This window comes from Lutjanus erythropterus, chromosome 12 (genome assembly GCF_056507025.1).
Source record: "Lutjanus erythropterus isolate fLutEry1 chromosome 12, fLutEry1.hap2, whole genome shotgun sequence".
Lineage (NCBI taxonomy): Eukaryota > Metazoa > Chordata > Actinopteri > Lutjaniformes > Lutjanidae > Lutjanus > Lutjanus erythropterus.
Genome location: NC_139328.1, coordinates 7,430,169 through 7,457,263, shown reverse-complemented (window position 1 = coordinate 7,457,263; position 27,095 = coordinate 7,430,169). Strand labels below are relative to the sequence as shown.

The 27,095-nt window shown below is 40.3% G+C and overlaps 3 protein-coding genes and 1 pseudogene across 4 annotated transcripts; 1 reads left to right on the top strand and 3 right to left on the bottom strand.

The window, feature by feature from the left end:
- Positions 1–688: 688 nt before the first annotated feature.
- LOC146317514 (monocyte chemotactic protein 1B-like) lies at positions 689–2,554 on the top strand. The gene is made up of 3 exons (XM_084732352.1): positions 689–1,818; positions 1,940–2,048; positions 2,166–2,554. Exons 1-3 carry the CDS (start codon positions 1,752–1,754, stop codon positions 2,281–2,283), a joined length of 294 nt encoding a protein of 97 aa, XP_084588478.1. The 5' UTR covers positions 689–1,751; the 3' UTR covers positions 2,284–2,554.
- Positions 2,555–8,982: 6,428 nt separating this feature from the next.
- Positions 8,983–10,235, bottom strand: LOC146317513 (uncharacterized). Its single transcript, XM_084732462.1, has 3 exons — positions 9,974–10,235; positions 9,699–9,816; positions 8,983–9,408 (listed from the first exon to the last, which is right to left on the bottom strand). The coding sequence occupies exons 1-3, from the start codon at positions 10,233–10,235 to the stop codon at positions 9,084–9,086; spliced, it is 705 nt and encodes a 234-aa protein (XP_084588588.1). The 3' UTR covers positions 8,983–9,083.
- Positions 10,236–10,560: 325 nt separating this feature from the next.
- On the bottom strand, positions 10,561–12,354 carry LOC146317512 (eotaxin-like; annotated as a pseudogene). Its single transcript, XR_014771653.1, has 4 exons — positions 12,092–12,354; positions 11,867–11,984; positions 10,786–11,036; positions 10,561–10,632 (listed from the first exon to the last, which is right to left on the bottom strand). The product of XR_014771653.1 is annotated as an eotaxin-like (transcript).
- Positions 12,355–12,700: 346 nt separating this feature from the next.
- LOC146317511 (C-C motif chemokine 17-like) lies at positions 12,701–14,903 on the bottom strand. Its single transcript, XM_084731944.1, has 3 exons — positions 14,550–14,903; positions 14,071–14,188; positions 12,701–13,208 (listed from the first exon to the last, which is right to left on the bottom strand). Exons 1-3 carry the CDS (start codon positions 14,614–14,616, stop codon positions 12,947–12,949), a joined length of 447 nt encoding a protein of 148 aa, XP_084588070.1. The 5' UTR covers positions 14,617–14,903; the 3' UTR covers positions 12,701–12,946.
- Positions 14,904–27,095: the final 12,192 nt, after the last annotated feature.

Below are 27,095 nucleotides of genomic sequence, written 5' to 3'. Positions count from 1 at the left end.
TGGGTTCTACAAGTGACACTGCTCTGAACTCTGTGACAAACGGTCACAGATCTGGGTTCTGTATATTGGCTAAAAATCTAATGTTTTTAATGGAAGTGTGATACTGTTCCTTCATTTGTGGCTGCGAGAGCTGAGCGAGATCCTCCCAGCTTAGATTCAAGACTCCAGGAAAGAGGAGGAAGTTTGATAAGGCGTGGGAACCAGTGTCTGTGGGAGGGTAAAGGTGTGGGAAGAATGATCAGCGTTAATCCTGTAACAGTGGTGGCTCTATGTGTGTTCATTGTTTGTTTTGTACTTTTTTCTTCCTTGTTTTCGCTCTCATCTAGCTTTTTATCAAAATTGCTGATTGGCTGTGGTTCAGAGAGTACTGAAAATCTGTACTCAAGTGCAAGTACTGTTAGATTGCTAAAATATTACTAAATTACAAGTAAAAGTACTGGTGTTAGAAAAATATTGAAGTAAAAATACAAAGTATTCATCAAAAAAAAAAAAATACTACTCAGAGTGTTAGTTATTTTTAGCCAATGATGTCACCGTCCAAACTAGGGCTGCTAATTTTGTGTATTTTGCTTTACCAGTAGTTAATACATTAAAAAACATTTAATCATTAATAATCAATAAGATACAAAACAAGTGTTTTTCCCCTCATTTTGATTGAATGTTTGTTTTTTGTTTTTTATTTCCTTTTTCAACAAATGTCTCCGCCAGACAAAACAAAGTTAGATGAGGTGCAGTTACTGCCACGACTATTGATTAAATATCCATGAATACATTTTTAACTGGTCAAATTCTTAACACAAAATCAATTAAAGATCAATCTTTAAAATAATTTGGGTTTTTTTGTTTTGTTTTTTTGTCCATATGTCCTGGTTTTCACTGGCCAGTTTGTGATCAGATCACCTTATTGGCAACAAAAATGCAGATAAAAGTTTTAGATATTAATTAAAATTGTACTCAGTACTCAACTATGATTTTAAAAGTAGATTACGTCATTTTATTAAAACTTAAGTACAAGTAAAAGTACAGACTAGAAAATCTACTTATTAAAGTACAAGTACCCCCCCAAAAAAAAACCTTAATTACAGTAATTTGAGTACTTGTATAATTACTTCCACCCGTGCTAATTGGTGTGTATAAAATCTGCCAAATAATTATAATTGTATGTTTTTTTATGCTGTTATAATGTTGTTCTTGAAAGGAAAATGAAAGTAAGATTGCTTTTATTTACCTAGGTGGACTGTATCCTACATTAACCTGCAACAACAATAATCTTTGAAAGAAAAAAGTTATCTGGTAAACTGATCTGTGTAGAAAAATGCTTTGATTGCATTAAATGAAGGCAGTGAAGCAGAAAAAGCATTTCACTCACTGATATTATCATTTTACTGACCATAGCAATCAAGATCAAGAGTTTGACATCTTGGAATCACAAGCACAGGTATTACAGGTATTTTCCATGTAATAATTTGAATTGTAAATTGTATATTACTACATGCAAAGACCACATCCGCCTGCAGTGGAAAATGTCATAACACCCTCCGACCACCAGCGATGACTGAGTGGAGGGGCTTTGGACCACACTGATGCTGCTGTAGGAGGAAATATGTTCTCTAGTTTCCAGCCGTGTGCACATCTGTGGGTGCAGCTGTGTGTGCAAGCTGCTTAAATGAGTGTGTGACTGTGTCAAAGGTTTAAAAAAGGTGCTGCAGCACAGGTCTACACATCATATCTGTTTTAGCCGCAGACACGCAATGACAAGCCTTGCCTTTGTCTCGCTCCTCCTCGTAGCTATCATGTCGTCCTCAGCCTCTGCCAAAGGTAAGAGCAAAATGAAGATTCTTATGCATTTGTTCATTTATGTGATTTATGTATTATTTCATGTTAAGACTGTGGAAGAGACGATAATGATGATAATGGTCTCTTGTGTCTTTGTTCAAAGGTGGGATAAGCAATTGCTGTCGACATACTTCTTCCACTCAAATTCACCGAGACAGTCTGAGGAGTTACTACAGACAGGACCAGTCATCATGCCCAATAGACGCAGTGGTGTAAGTCTGTTTCACATTATATTTATGGGCATTGTTTCTGTTTCTGATGTCTTTTGATCTATTTATACTTGCATGTGTTCCTGAATATGTTCTCTCTCTGTTGTGATTTTTTAATAGATTCACCACTCTGAAGGGAAAGAGAATCTGCTCTGACCCCAACAGACTGTGGACACAGACCAGCATGGCCTACTTGGACGGAAAGAACTGGCAGCGCCAACACGCCATCCGTCACTGACACGATTTCCACCTTTACACGAAAAGACAGCACTGTCGGGACTAACATTAAAGGTCCCCTTAGACTGTTTGAGCTCCACAGACTTTGAATGTTTTTATATTATCTACAAATTCCTTACCTCATTGAAGTTACACATCTATCCCCTTTGCTTTTTTGTGTATAATTTTCAATTATATGATGCTTATGTGATATTCTATATGAATGTAAATATTTGAATCACTTTTATTTCACAATGATACTGAGTGATATTAATAAAAAACTAATTGCATTGCTAATCGCTAATGGCTAAGTTCTGGTGATTTTGTCTTGCAGAATATATTTCTGTCTAAAAAGTGTGTGTATGGAGAAAAGCTATAATCTGTACCTCTGCATCTAGAAGTGCCCTCTGCTCTTTTCTCTCCTTATCTCATCTCTTTATACATTTCATCTCCACTAAACAAAAAGACTGAAAACACGGGTATTCACCATGGTAACATAGTTTATGTTATGTCTATGTCTTTATATCTATATGTCTATGAGCAGCGCCACTCTCAGAAGAGTAAAAGATAGGAGAGATTCTTGAGTTGAAAAAAAATTCAAAAAATTCCAACAGGATTCTGAGAAATGTTGGAGAAAGTATTCAGAGCCTTCGCTAAAGTTAAAGTAGGAATACCAGACAGCAAGAGTGCAAAAAAAATTGCTCTAAAAATGCTGCATAAAAATGAAAGTATGTGAGTATTTCCAGTAATATGTCCGTAAAAGAATCAAAAGTAAAAGTACCCAATGCAGAATAAGGTGTCCAGTGAGTGTCACACTATCACATCTCACCTTTTCAGATCATAAACATCTGCACGATTTACAGTTACTGAGGTGGAGCTTACTTTAACTACCTCATACATACTGTTCTAAAGTTTAATGTTACCAAAGTCCATGTAAAGTAAATAAATAATAAATGTAGTGGAATGAAATGAAAGATTTTCACCCCTGTAATATAGTGACGTACAAGGTACAAGGGAGATTTATTTATTACTATAAGACACAGGGTTTAACTAGATTAAACTGTAGTTCCCTTTTATGCTACTCACAATGCTAAAATTACATAGAGCAGATTGGGAAAATAAATAAAAAGTCATAGAGATACAAATAAAACAAACTATTTTGCATGGTGGAGCGCTCACAGCCCGACGGAAGAAGAGGCTCTGTACAACAGTGGAAATTCTCCCTTCCTGAAATTTACTGTTTCTCTCACTACTCTCCATTCCTCTCCCCGTCTCTCGCTCGCTAAAGAGGACGACGCACCAGCATGAATCGAAGAGAACTTTTAGAGCCTAGTGGCTCATACAAGTTCTAGTAACAGGCTGTGAGAGCGAAAAGATAAAAAAGGAGGGCAAGGACAGAAGTGAGTCTCCTGGGAAAATTTTGAGTGTTGGCAAGTGAGAATAAAATAGGTCAGGAGTTGATTAATTCTGAAATATCAGCGCACAACTCAGACATGTTTATTTAAGCCTGGAAAAAAAAAACAGACCGGATATAATCAAGCTGGCAATGTGGGCTGATGTTAATGTTAACTGTCTCGTCACCCGACCACAGGAATGTCAGAAACATTTTGTGACATTATGCTCAGTGTCAGAAATATTTCTGTGTACTGATAACACCCAGTTTTGTATATATATGAGAAATCTAAGATCTATCTTAAGATACCGCTAACCCTGCTCAGCTTGAGACAAGATACAGAAAGACCGTTGTTGTAAAAGCAGCCTATATATTCTTGAATGACCAGTATGGGCCAGTACCAAGTTATGGATTGCAAACACCTCGTCTCGAAGCATGTAGGAGAACCACGAGATTTGTGAAACGCCGTATCTAGAGCCAGTGTTTGATTTTTCTGTTCTGGGCTACTGACCTCAAACAGCTCATTCTAAGGTAATGAGCAATTCTTATTTTCGTGTGATTGTAATGAAAACACACTTACGAATATTATATTCAATTTCTGCCAATAAATCCCAATAAATCGTACACATGGGACTCTTGTTAGTTGATGGATCTTTCTTTGCTTTATGTCTTTAATAGAAAGCATCTCCAGTATTTACTAAAAAAAAAGCTTATAAGGTTTAATTTGTTTGAAAAATTGGTAATGTATGGTGAGGGCAGAGTTTGTAGAAGTCAGTTAAATGGTGTCCATGTTGTTTTGTCACCCCGGTACACAGAGATGATGTAGCGCGATGTTGGGTATATATCTTAAAAAGACTTTTATGAGATTTCAAAACATATCTTTAAAAAAATAGACATTATATAACAGTCTCACCAGTTATTAGGTCAAGTCTGTGTCACTCAGAGCTGTCAGACCTGACCTCTAACCACACACAACCTTTAAATGGTACTAATGAAACACACATAAAGCCACTAAATGAAATACCAACCCCAGTTCTCTTTAATCGAACATCTGTGCTCATCCGCAAGCCCATGGGTGAGTCATTCACAGCACTTAATAATTTTCACCTTCCCAGTGGCCATCATGTTCCATATGCCCTCGCTGCTATGCTGTGACTGGTGGGCTTCAAGCTGGACAAGTGGAAGCTTTGGGGGCTTTCAGTCATCGTGTTTCCATCGCTTGGTGGGGCTCACATTATGATGTGTGATTCTTTAAAAAAAAAAAAAAAGCCACGAAACAAACTGTTGTTTACTATGCGTGGGCGGAAAGAGAAAGTACAGCTCGGTCTCAGCGCGCTACAGCTGGGGGAGGTTGGGGGGGCTGAGAATGGGGACCGTTTGAGGTCGGTGCAACGCTCGCATGAACCGCAGTGCAATGGGTTTTCCCCGCCCCTCTCTCCTACGACGGTGGCCCACCATTGTTGCTACTTGTATGACTGAACGGCTGAACCCATGAATGCAAACGTAAATTACAACTCAGGGTTGTGATTAGAATAAGTGTAAGTATAAGTGTGAACATGCTATTGCGTGATTAAAAAAATCGATGGGTGTAAAAATGTGGGCGTTATAAGGCTTGTGTTCTGGTTTTGACAACACGTTAAGTCTCATTATTGTGTCTTGCTGGTGTATAACACTCAGACAGCTCCAGCCTATGATTGAGATGATAAATACTCACATAAAAAACATATAAACTCACTCTGTTAAATGTGCTTTATTGTTTTTGTAGCAGTGTTTGCAAAGGATTGTGGGCCTTCCTCAGCTCTGCTTTGAGTTGTATTTCTTCCATCCTCAGGTTCTTCATATGGATCATTATTTATACTTACACATGGGACTTGTGGGGTGGGAATTAGTGTGTGTGTGTGTGTGTGTGTGTGTGTATGAATGCAGTAGGAAGATGACAATGAATATCTTCCAAAGCCCCGGTGAGTTAGGTTCAGTCAGATGTTGTGCAGAGCTCAGAAAAGCAGTGTGGTATTGCACTTTCCTCCTGATAGGTTAACCACAGCGTGTCTCTCCAAGGCACAGACATGTACAACACAGACACACACACACACCACAAAAATAAAATAAGAAGGAAAAGGTGAAAAAAACAAAAACAAAACAAAACGCATACATTAGTGTTCTGAGTAAACTGTTACCCACTGACTCCAAAAACGTCTCTTCGTCATATGTTTTATGAGGCATATAGGTCACAAAGGGGTGGGGTGGGGGTGGGGGGGTAGAGGGTTTGGTCTGTCCACAATGAGTCAGCATGTTTCCTCAAACTTTCCGTCTGTACCATCTTTCTTTGAATGTGACGAAATCCTTTGAAGACCCCTTTTGACTGACACGAAATGATAATGCAGATATGTTTTTTCCATTTAAAGGAGTCAGTTTTTAAGGTCCTCTAGTCTCAGGAATCTCACAGGTGAGTCTTTAAACCTGCAATAATTGATCCTTTTTGGGAACTCGGGGGTAGTGCAACAAACTGTAAACACTACATCAACGTATCCTCTCTTTATTATCCCTCTATGATGCGGTGTTGGCTCTAGGTAACATTTTGGGCCCTTTACACTCACACAAAACATCCTCAATTATGGTGTGATACTTTAAAAAGAGGCAGAGGCAGGTAACTAATAGAGGTGTGTTTTTTTAATTTGTCACCTGACTCTCCGGAGGCCCATGTTGAATCCTTTTTTGCAGCCTTTCTCACATGGCTTAGCTTTATCATCTCTCTCCAAAAAAATGACCTTAAAATCCCTTTTTTTACAATCTGGAAAATTCATATCAATGCAATTGTTTAATGCACTGATAATTAAGTAGTTCTATAGGTAACGTTGCCTGAGGGTAATCTCCTGACAAACAAACTTACAAACAAAAATAATTCATTTTCAATGTTTTTCAGCTTCCACGTACATTTTAAACTGGTGAGTTAAATTTTAAACAATAACATTTCTTTTTCACTCCTTGCCATAATGGTACAGTGTTGCTTTCAGGTATCACACCTCAAAGTTTACCCTAAAAATACATATTTTTGAATATTTCTTCAAATTATGTTTACTTGTTTATGTTATGACAAATGGGTCTCTCTCACTCCGAAACAACAGACGTAGTTTGATGACGTTGTTTGATGTCTGACATGGTCGAGCAGAAATCACGTTACATTTGCCAGCTTTCTTCTTCACTCTCTGATGCATCTGACGTATTCCTGGATGTTATAGCAACTTGCTAACAACAGCTAGCAGGAAAGGTACTGTTACCTTGAGTAAATTGCAAATTTCTCTGCATTTTAAGATTTTTGGAAACATTTAGAATAATGTAAGTACACAACTCAACAAAATATATGACATATATCTCTCATTTTTAGACATTTTATTGTGGAAATGTTACATATTATCGCTTTGAAGGTACCATGTGAAGCAATTTACATTTCTGTGTAAAGGACATCGGACAAATTTTCCAGGAAAATCCAAAAGCTGTGGCATTCATGGCTCCTGAGCACCGTGCCTCTCTTCAGCTCCCCTACAGCATCAACAGTGTGCAACACTAGGCTAACATTAGCTTAGAAAGTCCATTAACGTCAACAAACGACTGGCACCTTTACTTTACCTACGTTGTGTGTCACCATGATGCCGATCACGTTCAGTTTTGTGTGCATCACGGCGCTGTTGTGGCCGATTCCCAGGGCACTGCTTTGCAAGGATTTTCTGAAAATTCCATATAGTACCTTTAATTTGTGAAACAGGTTAGCTAGGAGTTTATTATTTAAATGTCCAACAGACATGGAGCAAAATTTGCATTAATTTAGAGTCATGTTTTTGACCGCCTGATGAATCTAAGTGTAACATTCACTCTAGTTTTAGCTCTGTTTGGACCTTTTCCAACTCCTCAGGGATGTACGTTTCTTTAGCTACGATATTCTACAGTATGTTCACCAGCTAGCTGCTGTCTTTGTCTGTCTGCTGTGGTGTACATTATTGTGTTTTTATTGAAAACTGCTGATGCCTGGTGCAGCTGAAAACAAGGTAGATAAGAAACAATAAGAGGGAAGCAAAACATTAAAGTTGTGGGCTGTACATCCAAAACAATGAGCTAGAAGATGCCAAAAGGCGGAGCTGGGTGATACGTATCTGTGGATTCATCACTACAAACAACAGCTTTTACAAAACAAACAGTGATGCATTACTAATAGAAACATTTTGATCAATATCTCCTTGTGTTTTTCCACTCACAGTGTGTGTGTTGGCCTATGTACATACAGCATGAAGCTGACGTTTCTGTCATGCATGTTGAGTATTAAAGAACTGCTCAGACTTCTTAGAATAGAGGAAACAGCCTCGCTAATACTCTTCTGCAGAATTAGGCGACCACAAACATGCACTGACACAGGCGTGCACACATGCTTGACTGAGCGTTCAGGATGTGGTGGTTGTGGCATCACTGCCCCACAGTTTCAAATAAAACCAAACGTAACACTGAAACAGAAAGGCAATAATATCGCACATATGATACGCTCCATTTACTACTAGAAACCAGACACAAATATAAAGTCTTAAACTGTTTGGGAACTTCAGCCTCCTAAAAGTTTTTTTTTTCTTTTGGCTACTATATTTTGTTCTGACGTTTACAAAGTCCAAATAGCTCATTTAGTAAATCACTGATGACAAAAGTGTTTAACTCTTATGCTGATGATGTGTACATTTACAGTGACAGATATGTACTCGAGTGTGAGTAGGAAGTGATTTATTTACTATGAAATATAACAAATATTATATAATAATAATACATCTGGTAGCACACAGTCATATTAGTCTCTTGACTTCAGTGCTCTCTTTGCTGTGATGTTCTCAACTTTCACATTCAGGGAGGTTTCTGTGGGGTTTTTTCTGTGCGTCAGAGTACATCGAAAAGATGTTGTGATAAGTTTGCATAGCGCAGGGTAGATTCAGAAATAATTATAAGATCCTGGAACATTTAGTACACCTGTCCACCTGTTTTTATTTCTACTTGTCAGTCAGAGTTTGGTTTGGATTAGGGCATTGAAAGGTTGAAGGCAGGCCGTGACAGACTGCTCGGTTCCAGGATTTGTATACATACATATATACAATACTGCATGTTTGTTTGTTCAGCTGTCAGAACTTATTGCTTATTTTCATCTTTACGCCTATTTGTAGCACATAACTGTATTTACGAGGTTCGTGTCTCATTCATTATTGAGTGTGAACACACTGAACATTTCTGTCAAATCTCTTGTATGTATATATCAACACACAACATGCCACATATACAAACAGACTCTATTGGTAGTTGACAGGAAAAGGCCAAATATTTTTGCCCTTTTGAACGACAACATAATATGGTTAACATACATTCTCATCAATAAAAAAAATATATAAATGCCTGTATTTGTTTCAAGGTTCTTTCTTGTTGATGCAGTACATTAGGACTCTGGGAGGAGTGTTTGTTGACTGTGGTGAGTTCTTACACATTTCCTCTGCCTCTTCCTCCCTCTCCTGGACTTCTTCCGCCTCCGTCTCCTTCCATTTCTGCCTTTCTTCTGTGGTGAGTTTTTTGGTGGGCGCCGCTGGTGTGGTGTTGCTTGTTGACCCGTCTTCATTCTGTCCCTGCTCTTGCAATGCTTTCTTTTTTGTCTCCTCGTCCACCTTTCGCACGGCTTCTATGACCCAGTCACTGTCTGGGTCGGAGCAAAGTGTCTTTCCCTGCGTTGTCTTCAATCTGCAATGCATTGAAATTTCATTCACCCCTATTGTATTGTTGTGGTGGAAATCTCACAGACAAATACTGTATCCATCTACATGAAAACCCGGGTGAACAAAACCAAAACTGCATGGCTACATACCACTAGAGGTGAATAAGGAAATATGTTTGTTTGGGTTTTTTTTCTTGTAATTTGGGTGAACCCACCCTTTAAAAATATAATATTTATTAAGGAGTACATCTGGATATTTGTTCTCAGTTGAGATCTGAACTCATTCTGTACAGTGTGAAATTGCAGGATAACTTACAGTGTGGCTTTGATCGGACAGACGTCTTCAGACTGAATGGTGTAATTCACAATTTGTTGAAGTGGGACTCTGGTGGTCGACCACTGCGAGCAACAACGGTTTCCCACCGGTCCATGGGCTAAACAAGACAGACATAGAGAAAGGAAGATTATTATATTTAATTCTCATCAGTAGAATAATATATAAATGCCTGTATTTGTTTCAAGTTTCTTTCTTGTTGATGCAGTACATTAGGACTCTGGGAGGAGTGTTTGTTGACTGTGGTGAGTCCTTACACATTTCCTCTGCCTCTTCCTCCCTCTCCTGGATTTCTTCCGCCTCCGTCTCCTTCCATTTCTGCCTTTCTTCTGTGGTGAGTTTTTTGGTGGGCGCCGCTGGTGTGGTGTTGCTTGTTGACCCGTCTTCATTCTGTCCCTGCTCTTGCAATGCTTTCTTTTTTGTCTCCTCGTCCACCTTTCGCACGGCTTCTATGACCCAGTCACTGTCGGGGTCGGAGCAAAGTGTCTTTCCCTGCGTTGTCTTCAATCTGCAATGCATTGAAATTTCATTCACCCCTATTGTATTGTTGTGGTGGAAATCTCACAGACAAATACTGTATCCATCTACATGAAAACCCGGGTGAACAAAACCAAAACTGCATGGCTACATACCACTAGAGGTGAATAAGGAAATATGTTTGTTTGGGTTTTTTTTCTTGTAATTTGGGTGAACCCACCCTTTAAAAATATAATATTTATTAAGGAGTACATCTGGATATTTGTTCTCAGTTGAGATCTGAACTCATTCTGTACAGTGTGAAATTGCAGGATCACTTACATTGTGGCTTTGATCGGACAGACGTCTTCAGACTGAATGGTGTAATTCACAATTTGTTGAAGTGGGACTCTGGTGGTCGACCACTGCGAGCAACAACGGTTTCCCACCGGTCCATGGGCTAAACAAGACAGACATAGAGAAAGGAAGATTATTATATTTAATTCTCATCAGTAGAATAATATATAAATGCCTGTATTTGTTTCAAGTTTATTGTTGATGCAGTACATTAGGACTCTGGGAGGAGTGTTTGTTGACTGTGGTGAGTCCTTACACATTTCCTCTGCCTCTTCCTCCCTCTCCTGGATTTCTTCCGCCTCCGTCTCCTTCCATTTCTGCCTTTCTTCTGTGGTGAGTTTTTTGGTGGGCGCTGCTGGTGTGGTGTTGCTTGTTGACCCGTCTTCATTCTGTCCCTGCTCTTGCAATGCTTTCTTTTTTGTCTCCTCGTCCACCTTTCGCATGGCTTTTATGACCCAGGCCCTGTCTGGGTTGGAGCAAAGTGTCTTTCCCCACACTGTGCGAAACCTGCAATGCATTGTGAATGGTTAATGGCATTGTACTGCTGCTTTAACATTGTTTTCAATTAAGTCTGAGAAATCACGTCTTAAAGGGGTAAGTTCATTCATGTTAAAACAAATCAGTTTTCTCACTGACCTTTAAGAGAATGTAGCCATGCAGATAGTTTGGCTACAATTTGGCTACACTGAAAATTGGTATTTAAAGCCTCTGTTTGTGTTATTTTGTTACTTTGGTGTTTAAACACGGGTCAGAAATCAGATTAAACAAGCCTGTGTTTACATTTTCTCTGACAAAGTTATGTTAGCCAGTTAAAAAGAAGCAGGAGAGGATCTTTATTTAGATAATTGTATTTTTAACATCATATTTTGTGGAAACACTACCACTCTTGTCCACATGGACCTCCAAAATCAACAAAATATGAATGCTTCTTGTATTAGCTTTAAAAAAAGCTTTAAAAACAATCAATAGCAGTATCTCTTTTGCAGAAAGGGTCCATATTACTTTGAATAATCCACAGTTCTCACTGTGAAATGTTTTCTAAGGTACTTTTTTCCAGTAAAAAGTACTTCCAATCAAAACGGCTGACAGTCAGGTTTTTGGATTGATTGATGGAGGAACTTTCTGAAATGTTGCTGTTGCGTGTTGTAATATAATTTTCCGACGCTCTGAACAGCAAAGATGAAATTTCATTCACCCCTATTGTATTGTTGTGGTGGAAATCTCACAGACAAATACTGTATGTAAATATAATATTTATTCAGGAGTACATGTGGATATTTGTTCTCAATTGAGATCTGTTTGAATTCTGTACAGTGTGAAATCGGAGGACCACTTACAGTACGGCTTTGATTGGACAGACTCTTTCAGACTGAATGAAGTAATTCACAATTCGATCAGATGGGATTCTCTTGGTCGACCACTGCAAGCAACAATCGGATTCACGCGGTCCAAGGACTAAACAAGACAGACAGGGAAAGAAAGATGAAGTATCCTTCATTTTACCCTGCCAAACATTGAGACCATACAGTCAACTGAAAATCAGATATTTTTACTGTACTCACTTGCGTGGACAACGCTCATCCATCTGGCGAAACAGAGAATGGCGGCTAACAGCGGGCTGGACCTCATCTTCAAAATAACCCCTTCGTCTTTGTCGTTTGACGTCTGACTGTAATGTCTCTCTGCACAAACTTAAAGGATGTGCATCGCTCACAGATTATAACTTGCTAATTGCTGGAGTCATTATCAGCGCTGAATCAGGCCAGTCTTGCTGACACAGCAGGCAGGATGTGTACCTTCATGGTTTTTACAAACCCCTGTGCCTCTTCCCTGTTCACACTTCTGGCCCGTCACCATGGAGAGCAGTCACTGTGGTCACACACAGATACTCAAAACTCTTCTTCACACACTCTCTGAAAGCCACACATTGCTACTGCTTTTACACTGGATTTAAATAAATGTTAGATTAGGTCATAGATTGTGGTTTATTTTCATGTTTATGCTTATTTGTGGCACATAACAGCTGTGTTTAGGATGTTCATGCCTAGATTGTTATCTATGTTTAGCTGTATGTCTATGTTGGTTTCCTGTCGAGTGTAAACACATAATATACCAGTTCTGATTCAATTCTATGTTACATTTGTGCATAACAAAAACACACAATTTGATGATTTGATCAGAAAGACTTTATTGGCTGGAAAAGGTACAATATTTGCTCTTTTGAGTGGCACACACATCTTTATGACAACATGGTTTGGTTAACATATATTTAAATATATATTGCATGTATATAATGATATATAAGAGCCTGTTTTTGTTTTAAGTTTGATTACAGTTGATGTAGTACAGCAGGAGAAGTACAATTGGAAGAAGGAACGTCTGCTGACTGCGGTGAGTTTGGTTTGTCTCGTGTTTCCTCAGACACGTTTTCTCTGACCCTTCCTCCCTCTCCTGAACTTCCTCCCCTTCCGTCTCCTTCCACTTCTGCCTTTCCTCCGTGGTGCCTTTTTTGACGCGGTGGACGCTGCTGGTGTGACGTCACTTGTTGACCTGTCTTCATTCTGTCCCTGCTCCTGCAGGGCTTTTTTTTTTGTCTCCTCGTCCACCTTTCTCATGGCTTTTACGGCCCAGGCGCTGTTTGGGTCGGAGCAGAGTGTCTTTCCCTTCACTGTCATAAACCTGCAATGGATTGTGATTTGTTAATGGCATCATAATGCTGTTTGTAATAATAATATTTGTTATTAATTAAATATTTTCTTAAAGTGGCAGGTCATCCATGTTAGAACAAAAACTTTTTTTTTTTTTTTTTTTTACAAAAACAGTTTATTTACCTTCAGTGGAATCTAGCCATGCTGATAGTTTGATTACATGAATTATCAACACACTAACATTTGGTATTTAAAGTTACTACAAGGAGTCACTGGGTCAGATTCTTCTTGAAATCCTATCAAACAAGCGTGTTTACATCTTCCAAACCAAAGTTACAGTGAATAGCATTTTAGCCAGTTAAAAGGACGCAGGGGGAGATTTTTATTCAGATCATTTTACTTTTCCTGTTACATTTTGTGGTTATGGCGGTGACAACACTGCAGCTTTTGTCCACAGGGGTCTCCAATCAGCAAAATGAAAGTTCATTGTAGCGTTAAAAAAAATCAACAGCAGCAATCACTTTTGCGGAAAAGGACCCTGTCGCTCTGAATAATCCACAGTTCTCACTGTGAACTGCTCTTTTTTTCCAGTGGGAAGTTGTTTCACTTAAAACTGTCGACAGTTTTTTGATTCTCCAGAATTATTGGGACACTCTCTGAAAAGAGATGCTGCTGAAATTTCATCCACCTCTAATAAAACCAAAACTGCATGGCTACATACCACTCAAGGTAAATGAGGAAATATGTTTTTTTGTTTTGTTTTGTTTTTCTTCTAATTTGGGTGAACCCACCCTTTCAAATTACAGCATTTGTTCAGGAGTAAATGCTGATATTTGTTCTCAGTTGAGATCTGTTTGAATTCTGTACGGTGTGAAAATCGCAGGACCACTTACATTGTGGCTTTGATTGGACAGACTCCTTCAGACTGAATGGTGTAATTCATAATTTGCTGAAGTGGGACTCTGGTGGTCGACCACTGCAAGCAACAACGGTTTCCCACGGGTCCAACGGCTAAACAAGACAGACATAGAGAAAGAAAGGTTAAGTACCCTTCATTTTACCCCACCAAACATTCAGACCATACAGTCAATCAATAATCTGCAGAAGTATCTTGCATTCACTCTAGAAAAACGTTTTTCTAAATTACCAATATCATTTTTTATTTCCAAAAAAAAAGAAGAAAAAGAATCAACTCTGCTTTTATGAATTAATGAGATACCTCCAGCAGGACAGAGAGTCCTGGGCATGGGGGAGCCTGCTGGAAGTATCTCATTAATTCAGAAAAAAAAAATATTTTTTTAGAACATTAATTCAGAAAAAGTGAATGCAATATGCTTTTGTAAAAATCTGGTATTTTTTTAAAAGCACTCACTTGCATGGACAATGCTCATCCATGTGGTGAAGCAGAGAAGAGCAGCTAACACCAGGTCGGACCTCATCTTCGAAATATCCCGATGGTCTTTGTCCTTCGACTGTAATGTCCCGCAGAACAAACTTAAATGATCTGAATCGCTCACAGATAATTTGCTGCCGCAGTCTCGCTCACACAGGCGTGGCGCATACGGCCACGACTTTACCAATTAGAGGAGTTTGCTCTGCCTTTCTGATAGTTCAGGTTTTGATCTCAGCTCTTTTATAAAACACAAACCCTTCCGCTCCTCGCCCTTCACACCCCTAACTCGTCAGCGTGGAGAGTTGTCACTGCGGCCGCACGGTGGGGAGAGGAAAGAGTGAGTTCATCTCTCACAAACCAAAAATGACAAATAGACCATTCACCACAGTCCTGCCCACAGTATACAAGGTATAACTGTAGCATCACTCAAAAGCATATAGTTGTGTACACACACACACACACACACACACACACACACACACAAAGAAACTCGCTTTCCTTTACGCTCGCTCTGAAAGCCACAAGCTATCTCTAGTTTGGTGACTGAAAGAGGCTTTGAATTTTGACAACTGTTAAATTAGACATAGCAGATTAGAATTAGTAGGCATATGGGGAAATTTCTTGCGGTTAATCTGTTATAATGAATAATCGCTAAATGACATTTTATTATCAGAAAGTCAAAAATAACAGCCATAATACACCCACACAGGTATCTGATGTTATTTTTGGCTCTTTCTAAAGACTGCATGTGTTTGTAGAGACCATTTAAATGACATCTGTCTGATGTTAGACTTCACCGAACGACAGTTTGATGAATGTAAACCCTGTGCTGACCTTTGACCTTAGTATAAACTGCTCCACAGCACCAACACTATGTGACTAAGTGACAGAGAGAGAATGAAAACAGCCTCTTCATGGATTGGGAAGTCTTCTTAAAAAAAAGAGAGAGAAGTCAATTGATTAAAAAAAAAAAACACAAAAAGTGTGATGCAGACTCGCAGCACAGAAAGAGAGAGAGGGAAAGAGAGGGATGAGGGAAAGAGAGGGAGCACATGAATATGAACAGAAGCGCCAACGAGATCTTTCATTGATGACAAAGCCGAATGTTTCTCCAAAATTATGTGGCCAATCAGTGAAGTGTGTGAACTACACTGCAGACTGGAGTCTCTGTTAACAGTGATAAAGACAAATAGATCCATTACGCGCATTATACACTCATGTCCTCTGTGAAACATCTGTATCCTATAGAAACCCATTTCTGCCGGTGTGAAGACCCTAAAAAAGATCCTGTAAGTCATTATAATGAGAAACTACCTTGATATAATAAGATAGTATCTCAATAAATTAGTTAGAATTTCAAAATAATGAGAAACCTCAGAATATTGATTTACATACCAAGCCATTATATTTTGAGATATTTAATTCTAACTCATTATTTTGAGACACTGCTTTTGAGATAAATTGTTGGTAATAAACAGTGTTTGGCAGAAATGCATTACTCAGTAATATATTACTGTAATATTATTACTTTACCCAATAATGAATAGTCTACGGGAACATTAATGTTATTAGTTACTAATCCATGTAACTCGGAGTTACTGAATTACTTTTTGACAAAGGTAGGTTATCTTTTCAACTACATCTGTGTAAACTCACTCACTCACTCACTCACTCAGTATATCTTTAAAGGACCAGTGCGTAGGATTTAGTGGCGTCTCTAGAGCCAGCGTTTGTCCGTTTTGGGCTACTGTAGAAACATGGCATGCTCTTCTGGTGATTATACATTAATGAAAACAAACTGCTGAAAATTTTATTCTGTTCCTGCCAGATTCTACCAATAAATTCCACTAAATCCTACACGTCGGACCTTTAACCTGAGCAGCCTTTGATGAAATTTGTTCAGGAATTTTCCAATTTTAGGTATCATACAACAGGTTTTGGAGGCCTGCACTAATTCTGAACAGACATACTGTCTTTCTTCTGGACAGATGCAGCTGTCTTCTCCTCTCAGATAAACAAGGGAACAATTTGACAGTGTTGCTAAGGTGGTTAAGGTCGCAGCTGTGTTCGTCTTTGTCTTCATCATGTCACTGATCCTGTGAGGAATGGGAGAAGCTTAGCTGCGGACTCAGACCTTGTGCATTCATACTTCCCGTATTTGGATTTGCAGACTAATTCTATATGCTGTAGATGTGTTGGGTCTGACTTCATTTGGGTATAGGTTCATAATGACGTAATCTGTGAATGTTTAAAAACTATCCTGGAGGACCAAAACTCCAGGATTGAAGGGAACATCAGGACAAAACATGTACTGATTACTTCCTTAGCCAAGTATTATTAAACCAGTTTAAACGTTAGACATATTAGACTCCTGTGTAAAATCTATGACGAGGTAGTTTTTGAATGGAAACAAGCCGGTTTTATTTATCATCCTGCTCGAATCACCAAGAATCAAATTGGGTCAAAAATATATGGAGCAGGAGGGATAAAAACAGTACTGAAAAGTGCATTTATAAAGTAGTTTAAGGGCACATAGAGGAAAGAGGGGGCGTCAGTGGTGTATTTAGAAGGAGGCATCAGACAATCCTCAAGTTTCAACACAGCATTTAACCAACCGTAAAGTCGGGGCAACCGACAATGTGATGGACTCAATTTAAAGCTTAAAATGAAAGAGAGGATGGATTAAGTGGGAGACTGAAAGGGAGAGAAAGGGATATATAGAAGAAGGTGAGGGGATGGAGAGGCATAGAGATGCCTAGCAACACAAAGAAGAAAGTGTTAAAGACAGACAACAGGTGTGAATCAGACAAAAACAGAGAAAATGAAATGGTAGAGAAAACTACAGCATGTATCTGGGCCCTGTGGTACATCTCAGACAGCACATCATTATCCCAGCACAACAATGACAGCAAAAATAACCCTCTGATTGGCCGTCCACCTGCTGTCAGGATGGAAAGCAAATGTTAGCTTCCTGCCCTCGACTCCCTCAGTCAACAACAGCAAATCCCAAGGCACACAAACGCCCATCGTCCCAAGTGTGCAGTCATTAAAAATCAGTGGAAACCCGTCTGGCGTATGCCATCACCAAGCACAAAACGCATACAAACACACACTCCTGAGATTGCTACATGCACAAACAAACCCACAACAGTCCACAAGCAAGCCCACACACAGTGACCTGCCTGCGCTGATGCACTTGGCACTCATATATACACATATACACGTTCCTCCACACCCAATATCCCAGTCTCATCATTATCATCCCTGTGGCAACCTGTTTGTGAGAGGAGAAATGCCTCGCCGTATTATTCGTTCCTCTCGTATTCATTAGTTGTTGTCCTGGGCAGCAGCCTGAGCTGCTGGTTGGCCGACAGCGTAGCTGATAGGAATTAGTCTCCTGATAAAGCAAGAGAGTGGAACGTAGCGTCGCAGGAAATTACAATCAATACTGACTCTCATATCCTCATCCGATATCGACCACAAATGGGAACGAGAAGCACAATGCCGAGCCACATGGACACGAGGGCATGCTTAAAAACATATTTACATACGTGTTAGACGTGTTAGACACGTTAGTGCACACATAGACACAAACAAACACATTTTAAGGCAGCATTAAACATGGTTATTGTTTGACAGAGGCCCACCTTATCGCTGCGCACAGAGCACACGTGAGAAAACGGATAATGAAACCAAACTCCTCTGACTCAAGCCACAACTTTCTCATCATACTGTATTCCCACACAACCCACTCATGCATGTTTCACACACCCTCGCATAGCGGCAGCCTCAGGCTAGGAGGGGCAGAGACAAAAAACAATGTACCAGCTGTATGGTGAAACACTTTCAGTCCCTAGTTTAGATTGAAACTGTTTTATTATGTCACTTAAAGTACAGTGAGTCTGACATCTCTGTGATAAAAACACACAGGGAACTATTTACTATTTAACCATTTAGAGACTCATGGAGACCAACTAATTTTCTAGCATGTGTGGCACTGCACTGTATTTTCTCTGCAGGAAGGGCACCCTAGACTGCACTTCAGCATGCTTTCTCCACTGAAGGGGCACCCTCTAGAGGGCACTTAAGCGTGTTTTACCCAGTGGAAGGGCACCTCATAGGACAAGGTAACAAATTTTCTCTGCTGGAAGAGAATCCCACAGTGCCTTTATCATGTTTTCCCTGGAAGAGGCTACTTTTTCATGTTCTATCTACAGTAGGGGCATCCAGGAGAGCAGTTTTACAGCATTGTTTCAAACATAAGGGCTTCAGGAAGCATTGTGTACTCTCCACACAAATCTATTACAGCAGATATGTGGTTTTTAGGATCAGGCTGAGGCAGAGAGGAGCATTTCCTGATAGGAAACACATCACTGGTTGGTGCACAGCTCAAAGCAAACACAATCGTACCTGCAGGCGAAGACACAATATGAATGGCATGTTGCAAATGAGACCAGTAATTAAAGAAATGTCTCATCAGATGGATATATTTGGCGATGTCTGCTCTCTCTGTTTAATAAAGAATCCAGACAGATCAAGGTTTAATTTTGTCCTTCATCCGCCGCCGAGGAATTTTATTGGTTCATTTCGGAAGATAAAGATACGTGTGTTCTTTTTTTGAAGAAGAAGAATTATCACGATCAGACAAGCTGATTAACTCCCTTCCACTCCTTTCTGTCTGTGTACACATGCTGATAAGTTCATCTCGAGTGGGAAGAAAAAGCCAGAAAACTTCTACAAAGGCCAGGTATGCTGTAACAAAGAACTATGTGTCTGCGTTTGAGTCTGAGAGACGCTGGTGCCTCGCCGTGACAGGCCAAACGGCCGTCTGGGGATGGACTGCTGTAAAGAGCACTGCACTTGAGGTCATTTTTAGAGCTAGAGAAGTGTTGGGAAGAGCAGAGATGTTTTTGATATGTAACAGCGGAGCCATACACGCCGATCAATACGCCGACCTTTCTCAGACTGATTGCATGATGTTCTGCTTTGCCCCCAGCACCAGCACCCACCAGAGGTCCATCAACCATCAAGCAATGTTATTCTCTGTTTCAGCAGGCAAGGCCAGCTCTCTTCTTGGGCCTTGCTCTTTCATTTTATTCCAGCACTTTTATTATTATGTTATGCTCTTTTCATTTTCATCTCCATCTTTTTGCACACACACACACACACACAGACACACGCACATCGCTTGTGCAAACACATAAAGAAAGATAAAAATGCCTAAATGAAACCAGTGAGAGGTTGATCCTCAACAAATAAGGGTCTCTGACCTATTCCCCGGGGCCTACATAGATAGATTTTGTATATTTCTGCTCGATACCAGGAGATGAACAGAAATCCCACTTGGAGTTGAGAAATGTCATTTACTTTCCAATTAATATTTCAATTAACTAAGTCATTCCCAATTCATTCCCTGAAACTGGTGGAGTTGAAATGAAACTGACCTCCTGCCCCGGTATCAATCTCGTTGCTATTGACCCCTCCACACAAAGCTTCAATTGTGGATCAACCGTCCATTTAGGAAAGCGTCAATAATCGACTTAAACCGGTGGGCTATATTACCATAGACATTAGCATAGTGAGAGTGCCTCCGGCTCACGGTCCAGAGGACGCAGGAGCGCGTAAAGTTTAATCAATAAGCGCTTTAATTATAGCGGCGCTCGGCCCGCAGTTCTTCACGGTTGGGAGACGCGCAATGCCACAGCTGATCCAACATGATCATTGCAGACGGAGTGGGTTTTCACCGCCTCAGTAACCTGTCTCTTTCAGCCAGTGCTATTATAGACAGCAAATTGTCCACTCCTCTCCTTAGATTTGGTAAAATGGGCCGATTAGTAAGGAGGTGATGGCCTTTTTATCTGTTGTGTTGCTGCTTTGTGCCCTTTCTTTTGTTAAGTACAAAAAAAGTGCTACAGGTCATTTTAATCTATATTGTATTTAAACTTTATAAGGTGTAACAGAGGAGATTAATGTTGTCTTTTTCCTATTGCAGAAATGTGGGTGTTTATATTAATTTGTAAAAATTAAAATAAATAATTTTATATGAGTGCTTTAAAGAACCAGTCTGCAGGATTCAGTGCCAAGTAGTGGTTGTCTCACTCTCCCCATTCCATGTAGGAGAACCTACGGTGGCCATGAGGCTGCATCTAGAGCCAGTGTTTGGTTTGTCCGTCCTGGGCTACTGTAGAAACATGGTGGTGCAACATGACAGCCTCGGTGGAAGAGGACCCACGCCATCTGTGTAACAAAAACACAATTATTTTTATTTTCAAGTGATTATACACTAATGAAAACATACTTATGAATATTTTATTCAATTTCCGCCAATAAATTCACATAAATCTTGCACACTGGACTTTTAAATGAAAATAATTTTGAATTTGAGGGAAGAGTTTTATATCACAAATTTTTTATTACAATACTAACTGGGCAACACAGACAGCCACCCCTGGGCCACGGATCACTAACGGCTCCAAAACCCTCAGGTTCACAGCGACATTTTTTAGTTGTCAACAAGAGGGCATCTGAGTTGGTTGAGTTACCTGTCATACATACTGCGGAGGCATTTTTGTGTGCAGCATTTGAGTCCAAGACAAATTTCCCTATGGGCACAATAAAGTATATCGTATCATATCATATCATATCGTATCGTATCATATCGGACACTCACTGTATGAGAAATGCCACTGTCAATTACAGTTGGCAATAGTTAATCACTTAAACTGCTAAATGAAGCAGCTTTCCTCCACTTTGTCCCTCAGTTACAGACGTGTAGATGACACTGATGAAAAACTTTGCTAGAGCTCGTCCTCTGTAAAGGAATATTATACCATTTTCGGAAATGACTTGCAGAGATTGACACCACTCTCATGTCTGCCCTCCAAATATGAAGCTAGAGCCAGAGGACGATTAGCTTAGCATTAAAACTGCTAGGCTGGCCCCATCTAAAGGTGGTAAAGAATCTGCCTACCAGCACCCCTCACTAAGATTATATCATGTTTGTTTAATTTGTACACAAACAGAAAAAACAGAAACAGTTTTAGTTCTACAGAACAATTTCTTGGTCGCCGCTGCTTTTTCCCCGATTGCATTCTCCCCTTTTCATGCAAGTTTTCTGTTGAACGGAGCGGGCAGCTGCAGGCACATGTTGTATATCAGTGATTTATGTTACTGTGTTCTGAGCAGGAGTCTCATAATAAAAGTACTGCATACTGTCTGAGAGCCGAATCAGTGTACCTGTGCTGGGGGGGGACTCACAGTGGTAGCAGGACGGCTACAGAGGCCTGCCCTCCCTACACAGAAACACCTCTCTGTATAATGACTTATAGATACAGTTCAACAGCACCACAAACTACATCTTCTTCTCTAGAACTGTTTCAACAAAAAATTAATATTCTAAGCTTTTATGAAGGTAGAGTTATTGCGTTAGTCTTAGGTAGGTGTACCTAATAAATTGAATGTAAATCTGAGTGCAAATGAAGACTTAAATCCCTCTCTAGTGTTCTCATTTACTCTGTTCTGTAATGAATATATGTGTTGATATAGCTCACTCCAATTTTCAAATTGTCTCCCAAAGATGAAGACAAATTAAGACAGCATTATGGATCATCATCAGCCGAGCCTTTATGTGGCTGTTCCACCGAATCTAAATAGGATTTAAAATTTGAATGAGACAGCACAGTGCTTACTGTCAGAGTCCACAGTTCTAATCTTTTTAATTTCAGTGACGCATCCCTTCTTCTTCCCACTGTGTGTCTGATGCACACAGTCATCTGCCCCTCTGATCTACTCCTCTGTGTTTTCAGTTTCCTCTGTGAATCCTCACACTGGTGCACTAGATGGCGCACTTCCCCTGCAGTGCGAGTGAACGGGGTAGCGTGAGCTTTGACAGGCTCTGAGAGAGTCATCCAAATTTAGCCCAGTAGTCTAGAGTGGCAAAAATACAACCACTGCAACCCCTAGGCTACAGCTGACATTATTCTGCTCTTCATGGCAATACAGTAAGTTGTGAGGCTAAAGAGATAAAATGTCAGCTGGCCTTGAATAATTTAGACTTCCCATTCTGGACACTACAATGCCTAAATGTAAGCTACTAGCTTGATATTGTGGTTAGAAAAAAGTGCTTAAAAACCAGGTGTGTGTCTTTTCACAGGGAGGCGATGAATCCACCGATTGATTTTCAGCTCTGGTCGTCAGTCATTTGTCTCCCTTTGGTGGTGGCATTGAAGATGAGGCTGCTTGAGAAATGTTATTAGAGGAGGATCAAAGAGCATGTGTCCCTTTTAGACCACCAAGCTCATTCATGACTCAACAGCAGCAAGCCAGCCCCCCCCTTCATCTCTCTCCTTATTTATCTGCTTTGATCATACAGTCCATTCACATCTTGTCCTCTCTTACTTCTTGTTTCCGTCTTTTTGCATGCATGCACGCACTATGCCTCTGTTTGTTGAGCATACGTCCCGTGCAGAGGTGGCAAAAAGACACATTCTTTTTCAGCAGAAGTAAAAACAGACTCTGGTAAAAGCAGAGGCCCTGATTTAATGGATTTATTCAAGAGAAAAAGTACAGACTGTTATGTCTTGTTACCTATCTCATGTACTTTGTTTTACCATGTTTTTTGTTGCCTTTTGCACAGTTTTTCGTCTTGCTGCATCTTTTGCATCTTGTTAGGTCAATTACTTCTTTTATCTCTTGTTACATTTTTTACACCTCGTTATGTCTTTTTTGTTTTTTTTACATCTTTCTTATTTTGTTACATCTTTTTTGTTTAGTTACATCTTGTTTCATCTTTTACGTCTTGTTTCATTTGTTACGTCTGTTTTGATTTTTTGCATCTTTTTGTCTTGTTACGTCTTGTTACATCTTTTACATCTTGTTGCCTTTTTTCCTTTTACTTCTTCTACATCTTGTTACATCTTTTAGGTCTTGGTACGTTGTTTAAGTCATTTTATATCTTTTATCTCTTGTTACATTTTTACGTCTTACTTCGTTTATACCTTGTTACATCTTTTATTTCTTCTTATGTCTTTTACATCTATCTTGTTTTGTTACATCTTTATCTCTTTTTACCTCTTTTATGTTGTTTGCTTGTTACGTTTGTCGAGCATGATATTTGTTGATAGGTTGAAACTGGTCTTGATGTGGGAAAAGTAGCTCAAATGTAAGGAGTAGAAAGTTCTGATATTCGTGTTAAAATGTAGGGAGCAAAAGTAAAAATTTGCCAGAAAAACAAATGCTTAAGTAAGATACCTGAAAACTTAATTACCTTATCAAAGTACTTGTAGTTCGTTACTTCCTGACTCTGTTTCCATGTTTGCCCTTTAAATCCTCACCACCACCACTGTTTTTGTCTTTCTGCCCATGTAGACCCCCCACCCTTTGGAAACTTTCTGCCTACAGCCCTCTCTTCCCCCTGTGACACCCCACCATTCGCTCCTCTGTTGGGTTAAGCAGGGTCATATCAAAGCCTTAATGCTTAAATGTGTGTGTGTGTGTGTGTGTGTGTGTGTGTGTGTGTGTGTGTGTGTGTGCATGTGAAAGCATTGTCCCTCCTGCTCAAGCTAGATTATTCTAAGTTCCTGACCTCTGGGTGGTGAGAGGGGCCCATGTTTGGAAACACAGGCACTTGTCTTTGTCTCGCGAGCCCAGTGGGGGAGCTCGACCAGGGGCCTCTCTTGTCAGACGAGTCCACGGACGCGCTCGGCCTGTCCCGGGGCTGCCGGTCTGTCCTCTCATCCTCACCAACACCATCTTAATATTAATATACCGTGAATAAGCGGACAGCTGGTTGGGCAGGCCGACACTCCCGGGACGAACGCACACTCAAACACACACGCGCACAACAACAAGATGTGTTTGGCTTGCAAGCAAAAACATTGATCCTGAGTCCCCTCGCTGTGAGTCAATCTGGCCCCAATAGCCATTCAAGTGTATCTGCTTGATCTGATGTTTCCCGATAAGAGAGATTCCTCCCAGGGTGTGCGTACGTGTGTGTTAGAGTGTGTGTGTGTGTGTGTGTGTGTGTGTGTGTGTGAAAGAGATATTGATTGTTGAGTGACGTGGCACTATAGATCCAAAGCAGCTGCTAAGAGTTTAAATGAGGCCTATAACATATCATTAAATCTCTATGATAATGTCAGTGGAAACTCTGGTAAAGTGTTTTCCTCCTCCATCCTTTAAAGTGTGTGTGTGTGTGTGTGTGTGTGTGTGTGTGTGTGTGTGTGTGTGTGTGTGTGTGTGTGTGTGTGTGCATCGCAGGTTGTGTTCTTGGGCTGCTCCCACACTGTAAATACATCCAAAGGTTAGAGGACGGTAGGCCAGAGGTGAGGAGGCCCTGCTCTAACTGAGGATCATCGGATCGATCGCCTCCTGTCTGATGGGGGTACGCTGACCTCGACCTTACAGGTGCAGAGGCTCAGCTCCCTTTGAACTCTCTTTGAACTGTCTAAGTTTCCTCCATTTTAACCAAAGACTAGCTCAAAAAAAAGAAGAAAAAAGTCAAAGCTAGCTTCAAACTTCCCTCAGTGTTTCCTCACAGGCTCTGTGTTGGTGAGGAGGGCCTTTCATTGCATAATTATCTTCTAATTCACTCAAGTTTTTACTCCAAAACAATTTTCCTAGAAGAACATCATTTTCTGCACAATTAAACACTGTTTTTGAGCTTTAATATTGATGCAACACATTGATTCATTGTTAATACTGACATTTCGTATCAGATTTATAAAAATCTGCATTTTATGGGTGAAAAACGGCTCAACTACTTTTTAAATCATCATGACCCTTGAAGCAAATGCTGAGATAGAGCTGACCATCCAGCACTGATTTACATCAGGAGATTTATATAAAAACAATGTTCACGCCCTCTAATCAGAGGTGGGCGGTCCCCTCACTGAGCAGCTCACACATCAAACCCCGAAACCCTGAGTCTCAGCCCACTTTTAGCATTTTTCAAAATGATGCAGTGGGTGGAGTTCAGCACAGACCTGTGGGTGGAATTACACTTTAAGTGCTAATGGAAACATGCTAATATATTCACAGTGGCAATGCTATAATGCTGATGTTTAGCTGGTAAGCTGGTCAGCTTAGTTTAGTGTGCTAGCATGCTAACATTTGCTAATTAGCAATAAACATAAAGTCCATCTGGGGTCCAAGTATTTAGTAAGTACTTAAATTCTGACTTGATGATGACACAAGATGAAAAGTGAGGTGGTGATGAAAGTTAATACATGGGCGTCTGAATTGATCAGCTGACAGACCAACATTGCTATCGGTAGAACAGGGGTCTTCATTGTTTTTCAGGCCATGGATCAGTCAGCTGTCAGACAGATATATTGCATCGACTATTTTGAGGTCTCCTCTCGTTTGTATTCACCTGTTGCTGTCTGCAGTCAGCAGCATGGCTAATGTTAGCCTCACCCTATGCACTTTCACAGACTGTTTCTGGGGTTCTTTGGACTTGTTGTACTGACACACTGTCAACTCAGTTATTCCCAGCTCTGACTTCTGACCTTCGAGGTAAATGTGACGTACCATTAGCAGGTTAGCTAGCTCACTTGATTGCACAAGGATTCATCTGTAGCCTTTGTCCATGTTGTGTAACTTAAATTTATCTTTGCTAATGCGCTGGATTCATGATGATGATCGTAGCTGTATGCAGGTTTTTCACAAATCCAGATTCCATGCGAGCATTTAAAGGAACCCTATGAAACCGTGCAGAAGATTTCATCATGACTGGGTGGTCTAGATGGTATCTCTGCATTCATGCAGCATGTCAGCACTGAAAAGCATCAACCCTCCACTTCACACGACTCTATTTGCCTGTAGTAATTCCAGAGGACACATCCAAGGCCACAATAGTGCCACCATCACTGAGGGGAAAGTCTTACAGCTTCTGTTTCCATTCACTCTGACCATACAGGCCACGTTTCTATACACATTTGTATGGAAGAGCTTATGCACACACACACAGACACACAGACACTTCCAGATGGCGGAGGTGCTGTGGTTATGAGCTGCGTTACCACAGGTAATGCGATCACAGCGCAGACAGAATGATGTGTTTATATCATCAAGAGTGAGACAGGATGGAGGGAGGACGGAGAGCAGCAGAGGGGAGGATAAACATGACGTTAAAAAGGGGTGGAAGGAGTAGCAGACGGGAGGAGGGGGTGAAAGGAACGGAGGAATCTATACTGCAGGGTAATGAGAAAGAATGAAAATGGATGATAAACGATGAGAAAGTGAGGAGAAGACAGCGAGGAGGAGGGAGCCTGCCTGTCAATCAGATTACGAGCCAATCATTTGACAGAGGATTGCTTTGACCTGAAACCTGGCGGAGGATCACATTCGCTCAGGCACACATACACACATTCGCAGATGCACTCAGCATCGTTTTCCACACAGTTGCATGGAGATAAATGTGTCTCGCTCGCATCCAGCCTGGTGTTAAGTGCACGTATTAGGGCATATCAGCATTCATGTATGTGCGGCGGGTGTGTGTATGTGTGTGTCTGAGTGTAAGTAAGT